This window comes from Astyanax mexicanus, chromosome 25, assembly GCF_023375975.1.
Source record: "Astyanax mexicanus isolate ESR-SI-001 chromosome 25, AstMex3_surface, whole genome shotgun sequence".
Classification (NCBI taxonomy): domain Eukaryota; kingdom Metazoa; phylum Chordata; class Actinopteri; order Characiformes; family Acestrorhamphidae; genus Astyanax; species Astyanax mexicanus.
The window spans coordinates 6,752,537-6,777,159 of record NC_064432.1 but is presented as its reverse complement, the minus strand read 5'-3'; the positions used below and the strand labels follow the sequence as shown (position 1 = coordinate 6,777,159).

General features: G+C 37.5%; 1 protein-coding gene across 2 annotated transcripts; it reads left to right on the top strand.

Annotated features, from left to right (window-relative positions):
- The first annotated feature begins 894 nt into the window (after positions 1 to 894).
- On the top strand, positions 895 to 24,287 carry fam114a1 (family with sequence similarity 114 member A1). Of its 2 annotated transcripts, none has more exons than XM_049472596.1 (13): positions 895 to 989; positions 2,424 to 2,750; positions 3,936 to 4,017; positions 6,052 to 6,263; positions 7,289 to 7,423; positions 7,950 to 8,102; positions 8,317 to 8,443; positions 12,883 to 12,968; positions 13,243 to 13,452; positions 14,603 to 14,742; positions 15,927 to 15,999; positions 17,105 to 17,158; positions 17,275 to 24,287. In XM_049472596.1, the coding sequence occupies exons 2-13, from the start codon at positions 2,430 to 2,432 to the stop codon at positions 17,398 to 17,400; spliced, it is 1,719 nt and encodes a 572-aa protein (XP_049328553.1). In that variant the 5' UTR covers positions 895 to 989; positions 2,424 to 2,429; the 3' UTR covers positions 17,401 to 24,287. The 2 variants fall into 2 exon arrangements, with proteins under 2 accessions (XP_049328553.1, XP_049328552.1); XM_049472595.1 differs by having other exon boundaries at positions 8,317 to 8,482.
- Positions 24,288 to 24,623: the final 336 nt, after the last annotated feature.

Sequence of the window (24,623 nt, the reverse complement as noted above, 5' to 3'; positions counted from 1 at the left end):
CCATTTATTTATTTATTTAAAATAGACAATATCATTCATATTGTGATGTACAAAAACAGCATTGTAAGAGAAAGATAAAAAAATAATAATTAATTTTATATATAATTTTATTTCTAATTTTTTCCCATTTTCTCCCCAATTTACACGGCCAATTACCCAACCCATTCATTAGGACTCCCCCTATCACTAGTGATACCTCAACACACCAGGAGGGTGAAGACTAGCACATGCTTCCTCCGATACATGTGAAGTCAGCCACCGCTTCTTTTCGAGCTGCTGCTGATGCAGCATTACCGAGCAGCCAGCGCGCTTGGAGGAAAGCGCAGCGGCTCGGCTCCAGTACATCAGCTCACAGACGCCCTGTGCTGCAGACATCCCCGTAGGAGTGATGTGGGGAGAGAGCGCCATCTACCCACCCAGAGGGAGCAGGGCCAATTTTGCTCCCTCTGACGCCGGCAGCTTGATGGCAAAGCTGCATGAGCTGGGGTTCGAACCGGCGACCTCCTGCTCATAGTGGCAGCGCTTTAGACCGCTGGACCACTCGGCGCCATAATAATTAATTTTAATTAATTAAAGTGCATTTATTGTTTTAGCAGCTTCTTTGTGTTGAATAATTTTTTTATTTTTATTTTTTCCCCCCAAAAAAAAATATTTCCAATTGACACATACTTTATTCACAAGTGTAAATATTTGACTTTAATGCCAAAATTTTATATTTCTTTTCTAATTGACTGATGAATATTCAGAACAACTAAAAATAATATATGTTTAGAAACTGTAAAAAATTATGACGAAATTACTTTTGCCTCTTGTTAATATTTTGTCGTTATTTTTTTTTTACTAATGTATATGTTCAAGCTGTCTTCTATTATTATGATTATGTTCCAAAAGTTTTGGGTGACGTCACGGTTCGTTCGCGGCACGTGGTCCGCTGCCGACGTGGCTCGCGCCTGGGCGGAAAGAGCAACAGCGCTGCGAGAGCGACACCGGTAAGATCAGCAGCGCTTTAAACACAGAACTGATTAATCCTGATTTATTCCTTTACCTGCTTTTAACCCTGTTTACTGCACAGCGGCGGGTTAAAGAAGAGTACATGCTGCGTTACATCCTCCTGCTGCTGCTGCTGGAGTCAGTCCTGCTGAGCTGGGCTGTCCCACTGTCTGCAGAGCTCAGCTCACTCTTATTATTATTATTAATATGAAGTTTAGCTTCATTATAAGGAGGATGGTGATAATGATGATAAGCTCCAGAGTAGCTGATCTGCAGGAAAACAGCAGGACTGGTCCGAGTCGTTTTAGAATAGTGAACATTTAGGTGAAGTTTAATATTTTATGTTGTTAAAAACTTTATATTGATGCTTTGTAGCTAATTGTCTCTGTCAGCATCTGTATAATCCGGTTCTGTTGTTTAGATTTCGTTTTTATTACCGGTGTATCTTGTTTTAAATGCTCTCATTTACTATGCATTTTAATTTTCAGAAAAGCTTAGGCTTTGGTTGAGTTTAGTTGAGATGGTGGAGATGGGGTGTGGTTTCATTGACCAGCCTCTAGATGGCGCTGTAAGCCAAGTTGAATAGAAGCTATTGAAGCAGAAGAGTGGGTGGTGTAATGGACAACAAAGCTGTGTGTCAACACACACACACACACACACACACACACACACACAAGGCTGTGATTGTATTGCTTAAAAGAACCTTTGATCCAGCCAGTTAGTCAGACTGTTCTATAAAGCTTAGTCACATCCATAATCTAAAATTCAATCTATTGGCCATGTAATTAAAATAACTACTTGATATTGGACATAGGGTTTATGTGTGTATATATATAAAAAATATTTATTCTGTGGTATAGCTCACATTTTATAATGTTTTATAGATACTCTGGTATATGCTTTTGGGTGAAGTTCAGAAAATATACAAAAACAAATTAAAAATAAATAAATTAACCCCTGTGAGGTAAAATGCGTTAACACTGATGAGAATTACATAGAGTCAATATCTGACTCTATCCAATGTTGAATTAACTAAATTAAATTGTAACTCTTGTGGTAGAGTTATTTTAACACTATAGTAAGTGCGACCATATGTGATCTAGGACAGTGTTAAATGTAACACTTAAATAGTTAATGTAACGCTAAATTTTGCTGTGTATAAAGTGTTTACGAATTACATCCCTTTTTCTATACAGTCTCTTTATTTCAGGGGCTCAAAAATAATTGAACAAATGAATCTTACCATAAAAAAGAGAGCAACATTTTCTTCAGCGTGCACATGATTTTCTTTTTTTTTTGCTTGCTAGTTTCACATTTGTGCTCACGAGAAGTTCATTTACACACAGTTCATTTTTGACATTTGACGACTTTTGACATTGGTGTGACGCCATACTGTAAATATTTTTGTATTTACATCCTTCCCTTACTTTCAGAACACCATGTCACAAGAGGACGTAGCGGCAGAAGTGGGAGACACGTCCACACATCCCGACCCTCCTCTCTTCGAGACGTCTTCAGATAAACAGACCCCCAAATCTGCACCTGAAACTAATACAGATGAGCCACCATCTGCTCCCCCGCTGTCACTGGCCGCACCAGAGCCAGAAGCAACCGGTGAAGATGTGGAGAAGCATGATTTAGCCACTCAGCCTGAAGATCCTACACAGGGCCAGTCAGCAGAAAGCACCGGGGATCACATGATGGAATGTGGCGAATCAGTGAGCTTGGAGCCAGATGTTCCTGCTGAAGCTGAGGAAGAGGTACAATTGTTTTGGGTCCACTTTTAGAAATGAAGGAGCTTTTAATGGTTATTTGAGTGATCCCGTAGATGCCACAAAACACAAGGTTAGGGCACCAGGTGGTCCAGCAAACTAAAGCGCTGCCACTATGATAGAGAGATCGCTGGCTCGAATCCCGGTCATGCAGCTTGCCATTGGCTGCCGGAGCCCCGAGAGCACAATTGGCCTTTTTCTCTCTGGGTGGATAGATTATGCTCTTTTCCCACATCACTTCTAGGGTGATGTTGATCAACACAAGGCATCTGTGAGCTGATGTATCGGAACTGTAAATATAGATGTGTTAGATGAGATGAGATATAGATTAGTTTGAAGATTTAATTCTTTTAGGGAATTATAACTTAATAAGTAAGCTTAGACACACCTAATATTTGAATTTTGCTTCTTTAGTTCTATACCGAAGCTACAAGGCTAATATAGCTAACAGATAATGGAAGCTGATGTACACAAATTAGCTGTGTAGTTGAGTAGTTTCTAATAAATTTAATAGCTCTACAGGGATGCACCAAATCTTTAGCAACCTTTGTCTGAAAATTAAAAAATAGTTTTTCTGTGTTCTGTAAAAAAAAAATTATAATAATAATTTTTACCTAAAAACATATTTTTTTCTTTACAGCCATAATTCAATGTTTCATTTAACAATAGTAGCACTGCATATCAGATCTGTTTTTATAGCTGCTCAGCTCGCAGGGAGAGAGCCGCCAAAGATAGCAGAGAAACAGCAAATTATTATTATTTTTTATTCTCAACTTAAATCAAGCATTCAGCGTCACTTATCACGCTTAATATCCATCAACTCTGTTCTTTTCAACTCTTCACTTTACAAGCTGGCTGTTTTTCAGCTGAAAGATGCGAGCTGTACAGGTCTAGAATGATAAATAGATAAGCTAGATAACTTACAACTTACTTTCTCTTTGTACATTTTAATTACATTGACGTTCATAGCACTAATGAGGTACATTTATAAATAGAATAGAGGTAAGTGTCTGATTAGAATAGCTGTACTTAGGTAAATGTATGTTTAGAATGGAGCTGCTAAAGTATATTTACGATTATAGATGTGTTTTGGCTAAGTGGTTATATTTGAGGGAAAGATTCTAAAAGCATCACTGTAATGGATTGTGTGTGTGTGTGTGTTTTTGTTGCCAGACCTCAGACTCGCAGTCTAAAGGTTGGGGTGGATGGAGCTCCTGGGGCAAATCTTTACTGACCAGCGCCACATCTACAGTAGGTGAGTCACCCCATAGCAACCCTGTGGTCATAGATCTGTTACTATAGTAACACACACAGTGGCTCCATCTGTCTTGGAGAACCGCCTAGTGATAAAATCCCATTTTCCTCTAAACCATCCACACTCTTTCAGTATATACTCATTTTTCACTACTACTAGCTCACTGATAATTACTTATTATCTAGTAACTCCTTAATTCCTTAATTTACATACATATTGATTTGAATAGTTTACATACATAACTATTCAATATATTATAATGTTTCAATAAGTACTGATTATTCAGTAGCTCCTAACCAAGTACAAATTATTTAGTATCTACTAATTATACATTAGCGACTAATTGTTTGGTAAGTTCTAACGCTTTAGTATCTACCAAAAATTATTATTCAGTCTATATGAACTATTCAGTAGGTATTAAATATATAGTATTTAGTAAGGATTCAATAAGTAGTAATTATTCAGTATCTATTAGCTATTCAGTTAGTAGTAATTATTCAGTATCTTCTAATAGTTCAATACGTAGTAATTTCAGTTACTACTAATTATTTAGTATCTACTAATTGTTCATTAGCTGCTAACTTCATTAAGTTCTAGGGTTAGTTAGCTAGGGTTAGTTAGATGGGTTAGCTAGCTAGAGCTAGGTAGCTAGGGTTGGGTAGCTAGGGTTAGATAGCTAGGGTTAGCTAAGGTTAGTTAGCTAGGTTTAGTTAGCTAAGGTTTAATTAGCTAGGGTTATCTAGCTAGGGTTGGTTATCTAGGATTAGTTAGCTGGGTTAGCTAGCTAGGGTTAATTAGCTAGGGTAATTTAGCTAGGGTAAATGATCTAAATTAGCTAATTAGCTAGGGTTATCTAGCTAGGGTTGTTATCTAGGATTAGTTAGCTGGGTTAGCTAGCTAGGGTTAATTAGCTAAGGGTAATTTAGCTAGGGTAAATTAGCTAGGATTAATTAGTTAGGGTTAATTAGCTAGGGTTAGTTAGCTAGGGTTAGCTAGCTGTGGTTAGTTAGCTAGGATTAGTTAGCTGGGTTAGCAAGCTAGGTTTAATTAGCTAGGGTTTAATTAGCTAGGGCTAGTTATCTAGGGTTAATTAGCTAGGGTTAGTTAGCTAGGGTTAGCTAGTAATTTTTCAGCAGTTACTAATCAAAGTACTAATTATTCAGTATATAGTTATTATTTAATTAGTACAAATTATTTAACATATACATGTTTCAGTATATACAAATTATTTAGTAGTATTTATTCAGTTAACGTACTTATAATTATTCAGTAAGTGATAGTATTCAGTTTTTCAGTAATTACTCAGTTGGTATATATTTTTTAGTACCTACAAATTATTTAGCATATTTAGTACTTCCTAATCATACAGTTTCTAGCAAATTATTTGATAAGTAGTAATATTATTCCGTTATCCACTAATAATTCAGTATGTACTACAGATGATTTAGGATTTCATAATTATTTAGTAACTTCTAATTATCAGGTACCTACACATATTTAGCACCTGCATATGACTGCATATTTTTGTGATTCAGTATGTACTATTTAACTATTTAACACATACTTCATTGAATATTGAATATTCAGGATGTATAATATAACCAGCTAAATAAAAGTCTTATTTTATAAAAAATAAAAATTGAAGTGGACCCTGTACTTGTAAAGCTCTAAAACGTGTGTTCTAAATTCATGTTAGTGATGTTTCAACCACTTAAAATTGCTCCTAGTTTTTTTTAATTATAGCCTGGGTATTTTTTGCAGAAGGCATAATTTCAGGCAGCCAATCAGAACAGAGATATCATTTAATATAATAAATCAGTTTTAATAGATGAGTAACTGTAACTGTTTAATTGTAAGTGATGAAGAATAGGATATGCAGTCACAGAGAAAATGATATGGACTCTTTATGTAAAGCAGCTTTCAGGATTAATTCTAATATTGATTGTAATATATGTTTTGATTAAATAAAATTTATTTTAACCCCTCCTGAGTCCTGACCTCTGATTATTGACCTCTCTGTGACTGAATGTCCAGGTCAGGGGTTAAACACGGTGCGGGAGAAAGCGGGCGTGGCCTTGCGGATCCGTCAGCCGTCTTCATGCGAAGAAGCTCTGGATGCTGAAGAACTTCAAGAGGCGGAGTCCACAGAACCGGATCAGACTGATCAGATGGACGAATCAGAAGCCCAGTCTAGTGATGCACACAAAGGAGTGCTGTCCACCATCACCAGCGCCGTGCAGAACACTGTGAGCCCACCTTAATATCTCAGTTTTACAAGTATTTCACTATTTATTCCTTTTTTTTAATACAGAGACAGTATCTGAGCTGATACTGCCACTTTTGCATTGTATCGATATTGGCAATAGAGATCACAAATACCATAAATTCAACCAGTAAATGATATTCTTTTAAGCTTATTATATCTTATTATGTCTTTACTGCTTTTACTAACGTAAAACTAATAACAAAGGGAATATAAATATAGCATTATTTAAATATTTAAAGAAGTATGTTACAAATATAGTAGATATAACAAGATTTATAAGATTTTTCGTGCAAAATATATTTTCTATTTTTATTTGTTCCCTAAGAAAAGTGTTATATTGAGATTTAATTAAAATACATTTCTTTGACAGTCTAAAAACATCAAAAACATTATACAGGGTGGGAATCACAGGTCATGTCAAGGTACAATAATTCGTTACCCATGATAGTAATAATAATAATAATATCACAATACTGAGATTTTACGATACTCAATAAATTGCAAGACAATTCTATTCAATACTTTAAGGCATCTACTTTACGGGTTACTGAAAAAGATAAAATACTAGAAAATCAGTAAGTTCCAGCAATTATAATGGATTTATTGGTGTCGGTTTCACAGAATTGAATATTGAGAAACAATATTCTGCACCACGTTTACCCTAATTATTTGATTATAGTGCCACCACGTGGAGGAATAGAGTAATGAGTTAGCAACTTTAAAAAAATAAAAAATAAAAAAGTCAAATTATGGAGCATTTCTAAGAGAGTTTAAGTCGCCTATGTTTCAATAAAAATATCAATATTTGACATCATGTATCGATAATATATCCCAAACAAAAATTATACAATATATTGTAATATTGATATTTTGTCCCACCCCTACTACAGGCAGATTGGTACTTTAGTAGAAATAAGATCCAACCCTGACGAACTCATAGCTTCCTTCCATGGCGAACAGCTTTGTGCTATACTGGCCTTTACAACCTGTGTGTCTGTCTCTCAGGGTAAGTCTGTCCTGACTGGAGGCCTGGATGCACTGGAGTTCATTGGGAAGAAGACGATGATCGTGTTGGCAGAGAGTGACCCTGGCTTTAAGAAGACCAAAACACTCATGCAGAGAACTGTCTCCCTCTCCCAGGTGAGAGATAAGCTGCAGCAATGCTGCTGGAGTTTTTATATAATTTTATTTCTAATTTTTCCCATTTTCTCCCCAATTTACACGGCCAATTACCCAACAAACTCATTAGGACTCCCCCTATCACTAGTAATGCCCCAACACACCAGGAGGGTGAAGACTAGCACATGCTTCCTCCGATACATGTGAAGTCAGCCACCGCTTCTTTTCGAGCTGCTGCTGATGCAGCATTACCGGGCAGCATCACAGCGCGCTCAGAGTAAAGCGCAGCGGCTCTGTTCTGATACATCAGCTCACAGACGCTCTGTGCTGCAGACATCACCCTAGGAGTGATGTGGGGAGAGAGCGCCATCTACCCACCCGGAGGGAGCAGGGCCAATTTTTGCTCCCTCTGAGCGCCGGCAGCTTGGTGACTGGAGGTCTCTCCTGTGGGGTTCTAATTATTGAAGTTGGCCACAATTTAATTGAATCATGGTAAAAATAAAAAAATTCAGGATTCCATCTGATTCCACACCCCTGATATATGCAGATGCTGAAGGAAGCCAAAGAGAAGGAGCGTGAGAAGCTGAGCAGTCAGATGGTATCAGAACCCACGGCTCACTACAGCATCCTGTTTGATGATTACCAAGGTCTGTCCCACCTGGAAGCGCTGGAGATACTGTCCAACGAGAGCGAGGGGAGGGTGAGCATGTCTTCTCTATATACACACACACACACACACACACACAAGTGGAAAACAGGTCAGCAGGCAGCAGAAAGTTTTTCTTCAAAGACTTTTGACAGTTGTCATGTCCTAATTCCCAATTCTCATCCCATTGTTCTTTCCCTTTGAGACTCAAAAACTCTCCTCTCTTTCCTCCCTTTTCATTCTGTCCCTTTTTCTTATTTCCCCTCAGGTTCAGGCCGCTCTCGCCTCCTTGGAGGAAGAGCAGTTGGAGCTTGTGAAGAAGGAGCTGATTGCGATTAAGGACATCTTCATCGCCAGGGAGGAAGAGGAGGATGAAACGGGTGCAGAAGAAAACGGTGATCTTTATTCCCAAATTCGCTCTTTCAGCCCTCTCCGTGAGTCCTGATCCCAGATCAGAAAGGTTCACCTTAAAATTAGATAATCAAATGCAAAATCAAAAATTGAGAATAGTAGCTATAGTGATCATAATTTATTATATAATTTCTAATGGATTCATCTGTACTGTATCTAAATTACAAATACAATCTGAATTCTAAGTGACAATTCATGTCCAGTGCTTCAAATTTAACCAATCAGACAGGACATGTTTGGTATCTAAAGCTTATTTCTTTAATTTTGTACTGGAGCTGCAAGCTTGACCAGCTTGAGCTGACTGTTCTGTTTTTTTCAGCAAAGAACATCTGACCAATCAACAGAGAGAACTTTTTTACCTGGTTTGTTGGGATGCATTTTGGCCCACTTGGAATCTTCACTGTGTAAAAACAAACCAAATCAAGGGGGGAACACACTACCCTTAACTGATTCAGACCAAACACACAAACTATAGATGTAAAACAAAAGTAAGACTGTAAGATAAATTTTCCGATTTGTATCGTTATCGCAATATGAGTTTTCACATTAAAAAAACACATCATGCTTGAAAACACAGTCAATAACAGTGAACTAGCGTAAGTTAGAGTGAGGTAGAGCAAGGTAGGGTGAGGTTGGGTGAGGTAGAGAAAGTTAGAGTGAGGTAAGGTACATCAGAGCTAGCTAGAGCAAGTAAGAGTAAAGTCAAGCTAGGTTGATCAAGGTAGAGTGAGATAGATTGAAGTAGACAGAGGTAAAGCAAGTTACATCAATGTGTCACGAGGTACAGTAAGTAAGAGTGGGGTTTATTGGGATTTAGTAAATTAGATTGAGGTGGAGTGAGGTAAAGTAAGTTAGAGTTAGTTAGAGTGAGGTTGAGCGAGGTTGATCAAGGTAGGGTGAGATAGATTGAGGTAGACTGAGGTACAGTAAGTTACATTGAGGTGGAGTGAGGTAAAGTAAGTTAGATTGAGGCGGCGTGAGGTAGAGTAAGTAAGAGTGGGGTTGATTTAGGCAGAGTAGGATAAATTGAGGCGGAGTGAGGTAAAGTAAGTTAGATTGAGGTAGCGTGAGGTAGAGTAAGTAAGAGTGGGGTTGATATGGGCAGAGTAGGATAAATTGAGGCGGAGTGAGGTAAAGTAAGTTAGATTGAGGCGGTGTGAGGTAGAGTAAGTAAGAGTGGGGTTGATTTAGGCAGAGTAGGATAAATTGAGGCGGAGTGAGGTAAATTAAGTTAGATTGAGGTAGTGTGAGGTAAATTAACTAGAGCTAGTTAGAGTGGTAGGGTGAGGTTAAGCGAGGTTAATTAAGGTAGAGTGAGATAGATCGTGGTAGAGTGAGGTAATATGAGTTAAATCTTGGTAGTGAGGTAAAGTAAGTTAGATTGAGGCGGTGTGAGGTAGAGTAAATAAGAGTGGGGTTGATTTAGGCAGAGTAGGATAAATTGAGGCGGAATGAGGTAAAGTAAGTTAGATTGAGGCGGTGTGAGGTAGAGTAAATAAGAGTGGGGTTGATTTAGGCAGAGTAGGATAAATTGAGGCAGAGTGAGGTAAAGTAAGTTAGATTGAGGTAGCGTGAGGTAGAGTAAGTAAGAGTGGGGTTGATTTGGGCAGAGTAGGATAAATTGAGGCGGAATGAGGTAAAGTAAGTTAGATTGAGGCGGTGTGAGGTAGAGTAAATAAGAGTGGGGTTGATTTAGGCAGAGTAGGATAAATTGAGGCGGAGTGAGGTAAAGTAAGTTAGATTGAGGTAGCGTGAGGTAGAGTAAGTAAGAGTGGGGTTGATTTGGGCAGAGTAGGATAAATTGAGGCGGAGTGAGGTAAAGTAAGTTAGATTGAGGTAGTGTGAGGTAGAGTAAGTAAGAGTGGGGTTGATTTGGGCAGAGTAGGATAAATTGAGGCGGAGTGAGGTAAAGTAAGTTAGATTGAGGTAGTGTGAGGTAAATTAACTAGAGCTAGTTAGAGTGGTAGGGTGAGGTTAAGCGAGGTTAATTAAGGTAGAGTGAGATAGATCATGGTAGAGTGAGGTAATATGAGTTAAATCTTGGTAGAGTGAGATAGATCATGGTAGAGTGAGGTAATATGAGTTAAATCTTGGTAGAGTGAGATTGATCAAGGTAGAGTAAGTTTGAGCAAGGTTGATTTAGGTAGAGTGAGGTAGAGTGAGGTAAAGTAAGCTACAGCTACTTTAAGTGAGGTAAAATGATGTAGTAAAGCTAGGTTGATCAAGGGAGAGTGAGAAAGATAAGATTGAGGTAGAGGGAGGTAGGGTGTAGTAGAAAGAGATAGAGTGAGGCTGATTGAGGTGGAGTAAGTTCGATTTAGGTGGACTGAAGTAAAGTAAGTTAGATTGTGGTAGAGCGAGATTGATCGAGGCAGAGGTAGAGAAAGTTAGAGGTGGAGAGAGGTAGAGAGAAGTAGAGTAAGTTACAGCAAGGTTGGTTGAGGTAGAGTGAGGTAAAGGAAGCTAGGGCTAGGTAGAGTTGAGGTAGAGTTGAGGTAGAGTGAGGTAGCCATCCACATTAAATGCCAAACTCACACCAATCCACTTTTTTTCCTGGTGAAAATAAGTGCTAAAACCCTTTAGGAGGAGCTTAAATGAATCATTATCACGCATCACATTTTCATCTATATCCAACACCCCAAGAAATCACCCTTAATTATGTTCCTGCAAATCCACGCCATCCCATTAGCAACTGCAGCGTGTCTTCCCTCTAAGCTCCGCACTGCATGGGCTCAGACATGCACAGCATAGGCTTGTGCTGAAATGAGCTCCACCTCCCGCTGTTCCACAGTAAGACAGAAGCAGGTGGAGGAAATATCACACACCACAGTGACTGCTGTTATCCTCATCTCTGCATGTGGGAGCATATCTCCAGGTTCTCCACTTTCAGTCGTGTTTATCTCTTTACGTCTCCATTATTGTAACGCTGTCTGGTTTTTGCTATTCCCTCATAGACTCTACAAAACTGCACCTAAATCTACCTCTGTATCGTGTTATACACTCATACATAAATAAGCACCAATACACCAATAAGTCCCTACACTGTCAATACTTCTGCTGATGCAGCATCACTCGGAGGAAAGCGCAGCGACCCAGCTCTGATACAACAGCTCACAGATGCCTGTGCTGACCAACATTACTGTTCATTAGGAGTGATGAGGAGAGAGAGAGAGAGAGAGAGAGAGAGAGAGAGAGGGCGCAATCTACCCACCCAGATAGAGCATAACCAAATGTGCTCTCTCGGACTCTGGCCGCTGATGGCGAAGCGATCCTGAGATCATAAAGGCGGCACCCGTGTTCTGTTGGTCACTTGGGTAAAAAGACCCCTAAACTGGTACTCCAGTTGGTAAACCAACTCCTGACCAGCTTTTTGTTTAAGCTGGCATTGTGAAACTATTCCTTTAACAGTCAGGCATCCATTTAAATGCACACTTTTAACTAGATTATAAAAATAAACCATATATTTTTTTTTCCAATTTTTTCTAATTTTCTTCCAGTTAAGCTAGGCCGATTGTCCCAACAATTCAGCTGCTTCTCAGCTGTATATCCCCCCTATCACTAGTGATACCACAACACCTATCACATGCCTCCTCCGATACACGTAAAGTCAGACTCAGCCTCTTTTCAACTGCCGAGTAGCATCACAGCGCTAACGTTCAGAGAAAAAAGCAGCGACTAGGTTCCGATACATCAGCAAGGCCAATTGTGCTCTCTCAGGGCTCCGGCAGCTGATGGCAATCTGCATAACCGGGATTCGAACCAGCGATCTCCCGATCATAGTGGCAGCACTTTAGGCCGCTGGACGCCCTGGCGTCCCAAATTAAACCATATTAAACTATTAACCATATCATAGTATTTTTTTCTTGTTTTGATTGATCCATAACAACAAATTAACAAGTAAAACGATGAATCGTGATTAATCACATTTTTTCCTTTTTTAATCATGCTAATAAAAATTTAAATGAAAAGTAGAACAAATTGGTTGTTTGTTTTTTTTTTAACACAGATTTTTAAAAACTAAATTGCAAATGAAAAAATATGAAAAAAAGGAGTTAGTTATGAGATTTAATCCATGTTTCAAAATAAATATCAAGTAATCTACCTTCTAAACTCGACCGTCGTGGCGCTGTGCTTACATCACTAAATACCTAAATACAACTGATAATACATCAGTTATGAGACAATGTTGTGGCCAAACTTGGTGAAAATGATTAATTTGATTTGAAATTAATTGTGCATGATAATTAACATTTTGGTTAGTTTTCATAGTTGTTATACCCTGAATTGAAAAAAAATAAAAAATAATATAAAATATAATATTTAAAATAAATTATTTTAAATAATCATGAGACTGTATGATCAATACAGCTCATTAATTTATTAGGTTGTGTGTGTGTGTGTGTTTGTTTGTTTGTTTGATTAGCTGCTGACGGAGAAGAGTTTGTCAGCGTTCTCACTGAGCTGCTCTTTGAGCTACACGTTGCTGCTACACCAGACAAGCTGAACAAGGTACACCCCCCACCCCCCCCACATACACACACACACTTACACACATCCGCTCTTGTTCTTCATATCTTATTCTCTTATCCATATACACACAGTGTTAGTATTCACAGCACAGAGCGCAGATAGACTCATCCTGCGGGTTCATCTACAATTCATCCACATTCATGCCATGCACACACACACACACACACTCACACACACACACACACACACACACACACACATATCACTCCATCACCCGCTCTGGTAATAACTCATGCCCCTCATTGTTCTGTAGGCACGCGTGAAGGCCTACGATTGGGTGAAAGAGGTGGAGGAGCCCATCTCTGCAGACGTTACTAAGGAGGCAACCGAGGAAGCGAGTGAAGATGGCTCTGCCCCTTCCCTCACCCCGGGACGAGAAGAAGAAAAAGGAGACGAGAACAAAGCGAGTGAGAAAGAACTGGAGAAGGAAAAGGCAGAAACCAGGCCCACTAACAAACTGGAGGTGAGCACCAGTGTGTAGGAATGCATTAAATACAGGGTTTCCCCACCCACTTTAATCTGATTTTAAGTTTTGCACTGGAGCTTTGAAGCTAATCTAACTCTATCACTATCAATCACTATCAATAAACGTCTATTTGCTGGTCTATTTATTTTAATAAATAATAAGGCGCACCGGATTATAAGATTATATTATATGACAATAGGAAGGAACAGAGGTGTCGCCATGTTTTCCTTCTAACACAGCAGGTCTCGCAGCTGGGTGTTGGTGGGGGTCTAACTAAAAGTTAAGCTAAGTAAACAAAACTGTAATTAGCGGTGTGCCATATCATATCTTCCACGATAATATTGTCAAAATTTGCAAATATCGCGATCGATATTATACCCTAAAATATCGAGCCGTATCACCCATCCCATTTCCCATTATTGAAATATCTACTAGAGACTTGAGATTATATCTGTCCAGTATAATTTATTTTACTTTAATCCTGAATATATATGAAGATATTTGGAGTGCATAATTATTAGTATCATGACATTCTTTATCATTGACTTCTGTTGCAAATCTGATAAAATTGTTGTATTTTTTATTATCTCACCTATATGTAATAATAAAATATTTTTTTTATTTTCCTGCAGTGTATAGTGTATTTTTTTTTTTGTTTTTTTTTGTCATATCGCCAAGAGTATCGTCATCGTGAAAATACCATATAATATTGTGATATTATTTTAGGGCCATACCTCCCACCCCAAACTGTAATTATAAAAAAAAAAAAAATAAAAAAAAAAACTCAAACTCCTGAAAACTCTTTATTTGGGTGAATAAAGCGCTTCCGTTTATTTACAGTAAGCTTAGATTTCCAGATTTCCACTAAGGCTAGGTGCAGCAGCATTAGCATTAGCAGCTGACTGCTAGCGCTTGTAAGTGCCGCCTGATAGCTCTACACTGAGGAATAGAACCAATAGAGCATGTGTAAAGAAGTTTAAATAAAATGTTACAGTGATGACCCTTGATATAGATCTGTCAAAATAACATCACACGCAGTAATGTGTACATGACTGTGTAGTTATTAACTGTTTTGGAACTTTTATAATAATAATAATAATAATAATTATAAAAATGTGTGTGTGTGTGTGTGTGTGTTTGTGTGCAGAGTGTGTTTCTGTCCTCAGTAGGCAGTCTTGCAGAGGTGACGGCTCGTAGTATCGAGCAGCTCCATAAAGTGGCTGAGCTGATTCTGCATGGACAGGAAGTGGAGAAGCCAGCAGTCCAGCAGGCCAAAATACTCTCCAGGTGTGTGTGTGTGTATATATATATATATATATACTACTGCATCTTATAAAAATAGAATATTAATGACAAATTTATTTCAGTAATTCAGTTCAGAATGTGAAACTCATATAATATATAGATGCATTAAACACACAGAGTGATCAATTGTAAGCATTTATTTATTTTATTGTTGATGATTGTGGCTTACAGCCAATGAAAACCCAAAAATCAGTGACTTTACAAATTTAAAATATTATATAAGACCATTTGCTACTTTTGGCAGTGTGGGCAGTGTGCCAAATCCTGCTGGAAAATGAAATCCACATCTCCATAAAAGTTGTTATCAGCAGGGGGAAGCATGAAGTGCTGTAAGATTTTGTGGGGAAAACAAAACTGCACTGACTTTAGACTTGATAATAAAACACAGTGGATCAACACCAGCAGATGACATGTCTCTCCAAACCATCACTGATTGGTGGAAACTTCACACTAGTCCTCAAGCAGTTTGGACTGTGTGTCTCTCCACTCTTCCTCCAGACTCTGGTTTCTTGATTCACAAATGAAATGTAAAATTTACTGATGTTCAGTGATGGTTTGGAGAGACATGTCTGTCATCTGCTGGTGTTGATCCACTGTGTTTTATCATCAAGTCTAAAGTCAGTGCAGTTTTGCTTTCTCACAAAATCTTACAGACCTTCAGGTTTCCCTCTGCTACTGACAACTTTTATGGAGATGCGGATTTCATTTTCCAGCAGGACTTGGCACTCTGCTCATACTGCCAATAGCACCAATTGGTCTCATAAAATATAGAAATATTCTGAGACACTGATTTTTGTATTTTCATTAGCTGTTTCAATTGTATTATGTTATTTTAGCCCTTTCTCATTTTCTGCAAATAAATGCTGTAAATGACAATATTTTTATTTGGAATTTGGGAGAAATGTTGTCTGTAGTTTATAGAATAAAACAACAATGTTCATTTTACTCGAACATAAACCTATTAATAGCAAAATTAGAGAAACTAATCCATAAACTGAAGTGGTCTCTGAAGTGTCTTAATTTTATCCAGAGCTGTATATGTGTGTTTTTTCTGTGTGTTTAAAGAACAGGTCAGAAACAAGTCAAAAGCCCTGTTGTTTCTAGTAATCAATACCTCCTTTGAAGTTGAGTCTGCTGCTTTGAGACCTCTGGGCTTTGTCTTTCAGGTTGACCTGTGCTATGTGTAAGGAGGTGGGCTGTCTAGCGCGCAGGTTCTCCGATACACTTCTGAGTGCAGGGGTGAGTAGAGCAAGTCAGAAATTCAGTCTGCACACGTCTTCTGTCGGCATGGCACTATTGGCTTAATAGGGGTATTTAAGTGTAAAATTATGGGTAAAATAATGATATATTGATCACTCTCGTTGGCAGAATTGGTATAGTTTAGCGATGTCCCTGATCCATTCAGTTGATCGGTAATCGGGGCCGATAATGTAATTGTCAAAGGATCGGAATCGGGTAGAAAAGATCCAGATCACGGATATATCAAATTTCTGTGAGTGGGCGAACTGTTCAGGCAGCAAGTGTGTCAGTCGGCTGAGCAGTGAGCTGGTAGGCTAGGAAAGCGGGCAGAAAATTACTCTCGAGCCATCCACTACTTTCATCCACGCTTCATTTTCCTCCAACCTTTTGACTGAAGACACTCTCTCAGTCTCTGTCTTTCTCTCTCTCTCTCTCACACTCATTTACTTTCTCTCACACAGACACACTGCCCATGCAAACACACAGCTGGTGGCATGTTTCCTCTCTTGTTAAAGGTGCTTTTTAATATGTTCTACACAAGGACCCACATGGACAAACCGCAAAGGTCATGGAATACTGTTCTCTCGAGCAACAAGACAAAATCGGAACACTTTGGGCCTCAGCGATATGTCTGGAGGAGGAAGAACGAGGCTTATACAGAAAAGAACACCTTCCCTACTGTGAAGCATGGTGGTGGGTCACTCATGCTCTTGGGCTGTTTTTGGGCTGCTTCTTCAGGTACAGGGAATCTCCACCGAGTGTAAGATACCATGAATTCAGTTAATAAATACCTGAAGATCTTGGGTGGAAATGTCGTGCAGTCAGTGGCAAAGCTGAAGCTTGGGAGACATTGGACCCTTCAACAGGACACTTTTACCATGGTTTGGTTGCAGAAGAAGAGCTGGAAGATTCTGGATTGGCCTTTGCAGTCACTTTACTGCAGAATTTTGAACATGACTGTAGATGGCTGAGAGGGTTCATCCCCATAGTAACACCTTATTTAGGAATCATATTGTATATATAATCATATTTTCAGCTCTGCTTACTTTATATTATTGGATGCCTGTAAACGCACTCATTTTTATCTTTCCTTTTTTCTTTTTAGAGTCAGAAAAAAGCCGAAGAATTGAACCCCATGGTGAACAGCGTGATGCTTGAGGTAACAAGGATGCCAGTGACCTCAACATAATGTTCATATGACCCTTAAGCACTGGTTTGTGTATATATGGCTTGTACTGTATATATATATATATATTTTTTTTTTATATCCTGCAGGGCTCCAACAGCACTACATACATCCAGAACGCTTTCCAGCTGCTGCTTCCTGTTCTACAAATCTCCCACCTCCAGAACAGCAGAACCCCGGCTGAATCAGAACCAGTAACACCTTCCACAGACTAAACTCATCCTGTATCCTGTATGTGTGTTATGTTTGTAACTATATATTTGTGTATGTATGTGTGTGTGTGTTTGTATAATGTGTTAATATATATATGTATATGTGTGTGTGTGTGTATGTATGTTGCTTTTCTCTCTAATCTTCTGCCAAAAGTGCATTTTGCTGCAAGGCTGAACACGTGCCTGAACACATGCATGTATAGCAGAGCAGTATATATATATATATATATATATATATATATATATATATACACATGCCTACGAGAAATAATTTAGAAAATAACACTGATTATAATTTATTTAGGAGGATTCGTTAGTGTGCCAATCCTGATAATATTAGCTTTAAATGTTTTCTCTTACTGTGCGAAGAAATGCAAACACTAGTGACTGATTGTATTATATTATAGTGTAACAAATATTTTGAGCTTTTCTTTACTTTGCCATATTTTTCGCACTATAAGGCGCAGTGGATTAGCTAAATAAACATCTATTTTCTGGTCTAATTTTATACATAAGGCGCACCGGATTATAAGGCATATTATGTGACACTAGTAAGGTACAGGGGTGTCGCCATGTTTTCTTTTTAATATAGCAGGTCTCGCTGCTGGGGGAAAAAAATGCTGGATGTTAATCTACACAGATTTCTGTCTTGAAAACTGTTTATTTGGGTGAGTAAAGCGCTTCAGTTTATTTACAGTAAGCTTAGATTTCCAGATTTCCACCAAGGCTGGGTGCAGCAGCATTAGCATTAGCTGCTAACCGCTAGTGCTAGTGGGACGATAATGTCGACTGTCAGCCCTACATTGAGGAACCCTGAGTGTTCCAGTAAGCCAGGGCGATATCAGCTTGTTTTAACATAGTAAACACGCAGGCGGCAGTCCGATATAATCTTATGCACGGTTAGCGGCTAATGCTAATACTGCTCCAGTCTCAGTGCTGGATAACTAAACTAGAGTGGCTTTACTGCTCCTTAATACCTGACTGGTAAAATTTAGAGTTTAAGGCACACTGACGATTTTTGGGAAAATGAAAGGATTTTAACTGCGCCTAATAGTGCAAAAAATACAATATAATTCCTTTAAAGCCTCAGACCAAATATGAAATTCACTCTTCATCAAAAAATAATTAAGATCCATATCCATATCCATATTTGATGCCATGTATCAGTAATTTATCACAAAGGAAAACGATAGAATACATTGCGATATCAATATTTTGCCACACCACTAAATAAAAATCAAGCTTAGGTCAGTGTTTCTCAATTTTGCATTGAATAATTCACGTTGGATTTTGCTCACAATGTGATGTAACAGTGATGTCGATTCATCCTTAGGAAAAGTTAGATTTAATAGTTTGATTTAATGAACAGTCAATGCAGTAAAGCATAGTAGTTTTATATCGTCGTTCTTTGACCTAGTAAAGTATAAACAGAAAAGCAACTTCTCAGGAAAAGGACATTAAAAAAAACGTCCAAACTTTTAATGGACGTCAATGTAAAAAAGATTTTAGATTTTGAAATAAAAAAAAAATCATTTTAAAGTATTCCTGTTGGCCAGTCCATCAAAACTACTCAAGTCACATGAAACCAGTTTCAATTAGCCTTTAGACAAGTTCTACATAAACGCTGGGCTAAATTTAACCTCCCCGCCGCCTATAACTCCAGTCCCGCCTGCAGTGCACTACAGAGAATCAATTGCTTCATAAATCTGACCCGGGCAGAAATGAAACCAGTTCAATGAATGCTACATCTGCATGATGTGTCGCTCAGTTTGATGGAAAGCCAAAGCTCCGGCAGACTCATAAACGTTTATGCTGATTGAATAAGGATTTAAAGCTGGAAGCAAACATCTGAGAATTGCTCTTTGGCATTTGGGGCTGCTCTCATTTGTGAAATTGAATTCTGATTGGGACTTGGGCTAGTTTGATTGGCTGCGCAGTCACAGAGCAAAGCATGGTACGGCTTTCATGTTGCATTGCTTTAAAACCAAAGAACCTTAGGTTGATTTATCAGATTAGCACTATTGTGAATGATTTTGTTCTGTTTTAGGTCCTATTAAACTGTTTATATTGACACTAATGTACCGGATTTTTCGCACTATAAGGCGCACTATCAAAAATATTCTTTTTTTTTGGTCTCTGTTCATACATAAGGCGCATCGGATACAGCAGAGACCTGTAAAGCTAAGCTAGCTAAACACAAAAAAAACATTTTCTATTGAAATCAATGAGCACTGGATGTTAATCTACACAGATTTCTTTCCTGAAAACGGTTTATTTGGGTGAGTTTTCAAGATTTTCACAAAGGCTAGCCGCGGTTAGCTGCTAATGCAGTGTTCTGGTAAGCCAGAATGATATTAGCTAGCGGTTCTTTCCACGTAGCTTGTTTTAACACGGTAAACATGCAGGCTACAGGCTGATAATACTCACCTCTGAACAAGGAAAAAGCTAGCGCTTAGCGCGGTTAACAGCTAATGCTAATGCTGCTCCAGTCTTGATGCTGAAGAACTAAACTGAACCTCCTAAATAAAGCTGTATTCAAGCAGAGAGGCTTTACTGCTCTTTACAACCTGACTGGTAAAATTCATACATAAGGAGCACCAGATTCTAAGGTGCACTGACGATTTTTGTAAAATTTAAGTTTTTGGATTTTAAGTGCACCTTGTAGTGCAAAAAAATATGTTACTTAAAAATACAGTAAGAGTGAGGAACAGAAGGTTTATTTGTTTCAGTAATTAATCATAAAACACTATTGAGAATGTTTTGGTATGCATTTGCTTTAGTGCATGTCGTGGAGTCCCACAGGGTTCTACTTTAGGGCCCATAAAACTGATGTTTACTATAACAATAATGTATTTGTAAGAGCTTGTGTCTGCCCTCACTTAAATAATTATACATTCTAATTGTGACTTGGGCTACTTTGGTTGGCTGTGCCGTCACAGAGCAAACCATGGTATGGCCGGTATGTTGCATTGTTTTAAAACAAAGAATGTTATGTTTATTTTAATAGTTTTAAACACTATTGGCAATTATTTGGTATCCGTTTGCTTTAATATAGGTGGAGCACCACAGGGTTCTATTTTAGGCCCTATCAAACTGTTCATCATGACACTAACACTAACTGTTGTTGCGTCTTAAACCAAATAATGTTAGGTTTATTTTTAAATTTTAAACACTATCATCGATTATTTGGTATCAGTTTGCTTTAATATAGGTTGAGTCCCATAGGGTTCTATTTTAGGCCCTATCAAACTGTTTATCATGACACTAACACTATCTAACAGTTCTTGCATCTTAGAAAATAATCATTATTACTATACAGACACTATTATATTATACGATTTATTATTGATTTGGTTTAGAATATCTTATGGAATCCCACAGGGTTCTATTTTAGGGCCTATGAAACTGTTTGCTGCTGCCCTTACTCACCTACCTTAGGATTATGTTTCGGTTATTCATTATTAATGCAGAAACTTGTGATTATTATTTGGTATCCGTTTGCTTAAGCATATCTTGTGGAGTCCCACAGGGTTCTATCTTAGGGTCTATGAAACTAATGTTAATCATGACACTAATCTACTTACATATAAGAGTAAAGAACTGAGGTGTGGGTTTACATGCAAGGTCGAAGAGATGATCCATCTATCGCTATCTAACGTGTTTTGCTGATGCTTCAGTTTACAACGATATGTGGCATTAATTTTAGGGAGATAGATCTGCAGATCTGCATCTCTTTTTTATGTGTTTACAAACATTGAAGGACATAAAACGTAAGATGTGTTTAAATTATTCGCTAAAAGAGCTAGAATCATTTTTGCCAGTGTGTATTCTTGTGTGTTGAAGTAAGAAACAATGCATTACTCAATCTCAATATGCTGCATTAGTGCAATAGGGTCGATTACCACAGAATGTCAGTTTGTAAAGTTGATTTAAGAACAGAAACTCTATAGAGTTAAAAAAAAAACACTCTAATAGGAGGTAATGAGCATATGCTAAGAGCTGCACTATCTCCCCTTAAAGGGGCACTAAACCCCCATGATTGAGCTGACTCCACCCTTTAGAAAAAGTCTTAAAAAAATGGGAGAAGTATTTTAGGAGAAGCACTGGATGATGTATGGGTTTAGGTGATGGTTGAGTGTCACGAGCAGGGCGGTATTATTGATAAATTGATTTGCATATTGTGATGTGTCCATCATCCTCCCTACAGCACTGTTCTGAAAAAAAAAACTTAATTTTTAATTTTAAAATTAAATTGTTTTTTTTTGAAGGTTAGGAAATAGAAAATTTATATATTGTGTATTTCACAACTTCAGAAGAATACATTTCAGCTATTAATGGAAAAATATATATATGCTCTTTAAGACCTTTTTAATGGCAGGTTTAATGGTTTTCACACAGCAGATTCCAATTGCATGCAGCGTTTGCTCATTTACTGTAATGTGGTCATGGTTCTGGTACTACTACTCTGGTACTACTACATGATATATACTTAGCCAAGTTTAGCAAAGTTAAAAAAATAAAGTTTTTAAAATCTTAATTTATTACTGTACTCAACATTTCTGCAAATATGTAATATTTTATTGTATCTTTTTATGGGACAACCCTGGCGAGGCCATTTCCGAGCTGTACTTTAGTTTGAGAATGTTAGCAAACTTATATTTCCTCTATATTCTCAGAGAGTTGTTTGCCATGAGGTGCCATATTGATTATCCAGTGGCCAGTATGAGAGAACTGTACCCAAAACACCAAATGTAACAGTCCTACTCTCTATTCACACCTGTGACCTTGTTACTCTAACGATTCATATAACACCAGGAAGGAACAACGGCACAATTGGAGACTAAATTTGTAGTGACTGGGAGATTTGTATTGCACCTTTTTTGGTCGCACACCACATTTTTATTTTTTTTTTGTGTAACACTGCAATGCATTTTCTCATCAATCACTAAAACTTACTAGGATATTTGAACTTTTGCACCAATTTTCTATTCATAATACTGCTAAACTGATATTACAAACTTTTTTTTTTACTCTATCCAATTGGAACAATAGTATCTAACAACAGAGTACAACACTTCTGACACCAATTTTGTACCATTTAAAATCGATAAGAGTTTTTTAAACAATCAATACAGTATTGCAAAACTAAATATTGCGATACTTTGATATATTGATATTTTATAACACTCCTGAAAAGCTAAAAAGGTGAAAGATGTTTTGTTTTTGGACAGTTAGGCTTGCTGTTATAGGGCTGATGATTTTATTTGAATATTACAGTATTTCAGATTCCTTCATTGTAAGATTGATTCTGTGCGTTTCGCCGAGGACGTGTAAAAATAGCACAGTGGTAAGCAGAGCATGAACAGCGCCGCAGGGAATTTATTAATAGGGCTGCGTTTCCGTGCCGCAGACGCTGCTGCGCTGTTCCCTGTGAGGTTTATGGATCAGGCCTAATTGGTTCTCTGTTCTTTATGCTGTAGAGTGAAATGACTGTCTGTGGTAATTGACTGTATAAAAACTAATGCAGCTTATAGAGACTAGGTTTAAAGATCATATTGCTTTGGCTGCTTCTATATATTCTTTACCTTGGTGGTAACATTCCAGGTATACCACAGAACACATAGGGTCAAAGGGTTTCATTATTATCCAGTGGAAAAACATGTATCTCCAAAACAGTAGTTTTACAGGCGAGAGATAAAACTTTTTAAACTTTCAGTGGAAGTCAGTGTAAAAGAGTTTATTTCAGCTCATTTTGGAGGATTTCTATTGGTTAATTCATCAAGAACTTTTTTCCTTCAAAGCTTTCATTGTGGCAAGCTGCTTTGGGCTTTAGCTAATTATACAGCTCTGGAAAAAAATATAAGGGAGCACTTCAGTTTCTGAATTAGTTTATCTGATTTTGCTATTTATAGGTAAAAGTTTTAGTAAAATGAACATTGTTGATTTATTCTATAAACTACGTTAAACAACATTTCTCCCAAATTCCAAATACAAATATTGTCATTTAGAGCATTTATTTGCAGAAAATGAGAAATGGCTTAAATAACAAAATGAGAAGAACAAGATGCAGAGCTTTCAGACCTTAAATAATGCAAAAACAAACAAAAAAAAAACAAGTTCACATTCATAAAGTCTTAGGAGTCCAGAAATCAATATTTGGTGGAATAATCCTGGTTTTTAATCACAGTTTTCTTTATGCGTCATGTTCTTCTCCACCAGTCTTACACACTGCTTTTGGATAACTCTATGCCTGCACTCCTGGTGTAAAAATTCAAGCAGTTCAGTTTGGTTTGATGATCAGCTTGTGATCATCCATCTCTTGATTGTATTAGAGAGGTTTTCAATTTGGTAAAATCAAAGAATCTCATCATTTTTTCCCAGAGCTGTATATGTAAATAGATAAAGTTATTAAATACAATTATATGTACTATTCAGATGTTAGCAAAGTAGTAATGCACCTAATGTTCTGTCAGGAAAAAAAAACTTTTAGACTAATAGAATAACTTATACTGAACAATATTGTGCTTTCTTGGTGTGTCTGCTTGGATGTTAAAAACTCCTATATTTTATTATGGACTGTATAATTTATGCAATGGAGAAAAAGTGCCAAAATCTAATGAAAACCTGTGAAAAATGTGTTTATTATTCGATATTCTGCCGTTGGACAGAAATCTCATTTTGCTGTATCTCTATTGTTAAGCTTGACCAAATAAATCTAATTCTATTCTATTGTGCACTATTATACAAAAGGGAAAACACCAAAGTGCTTTAAATAAAGATGTAAACGTAATAACTTAACCCATATGAGCTGCTGTAACTGATATCTGTCTATCTGCCTTAATGAGGACCATTCATGCCTTTCACAATAATAAAAACAATAATAAAATAAACATTAATGAGCATTTTGTCATTTTTATAGCATTTTTTACCTGTATTTTATAGGTTATAATGCACCAAACATTATTACAGCTGTGGTCAGACTGCCCAGTGCAAATCCCATACTTCAGTTTTTGGCATTTCTAGATTGTATCCAGATTGATTTTTATTGACCACATGAAATTTTATTTTACTGCTAATCTTAACCAAATCACACTTGGAGGTGGTTTGAAATGCAATAACAAATTAGATTTGTACAGATGCGCCTCAATCTAGATGCTCTACCCTAAAATTTTGTGGATTTCAACAACCTCATCAAATCCAAAGTGACAGAAGTGTGGAGGTCCAAG

Excerpts from the sequence above, each read along its gene's own strand:
- fam114a1 (XM_049472595.1), top strand. The coding sequence starts at position 2,430 with ATGTCACAAGAGGACGTAGCGGCAGAAGTGGGAGACACGTCCACACAT. Across the intron at positions 7,424-7,949 it reads GAACTGTCTCCCTCTCCCAG|ATGCTGAAGGAAGCCAAAGA; the intron begins GTGAGAGATAAG and ends TGATATATGCAG. Across the intron at positions 14,743-15,926 it reads CAGGCCAAAATACTCTCCAG|GTTGACCTGTGCTATGTGTA; the intron begins GTGTGTGTGTGT and ends TTTGTCTTTCAG.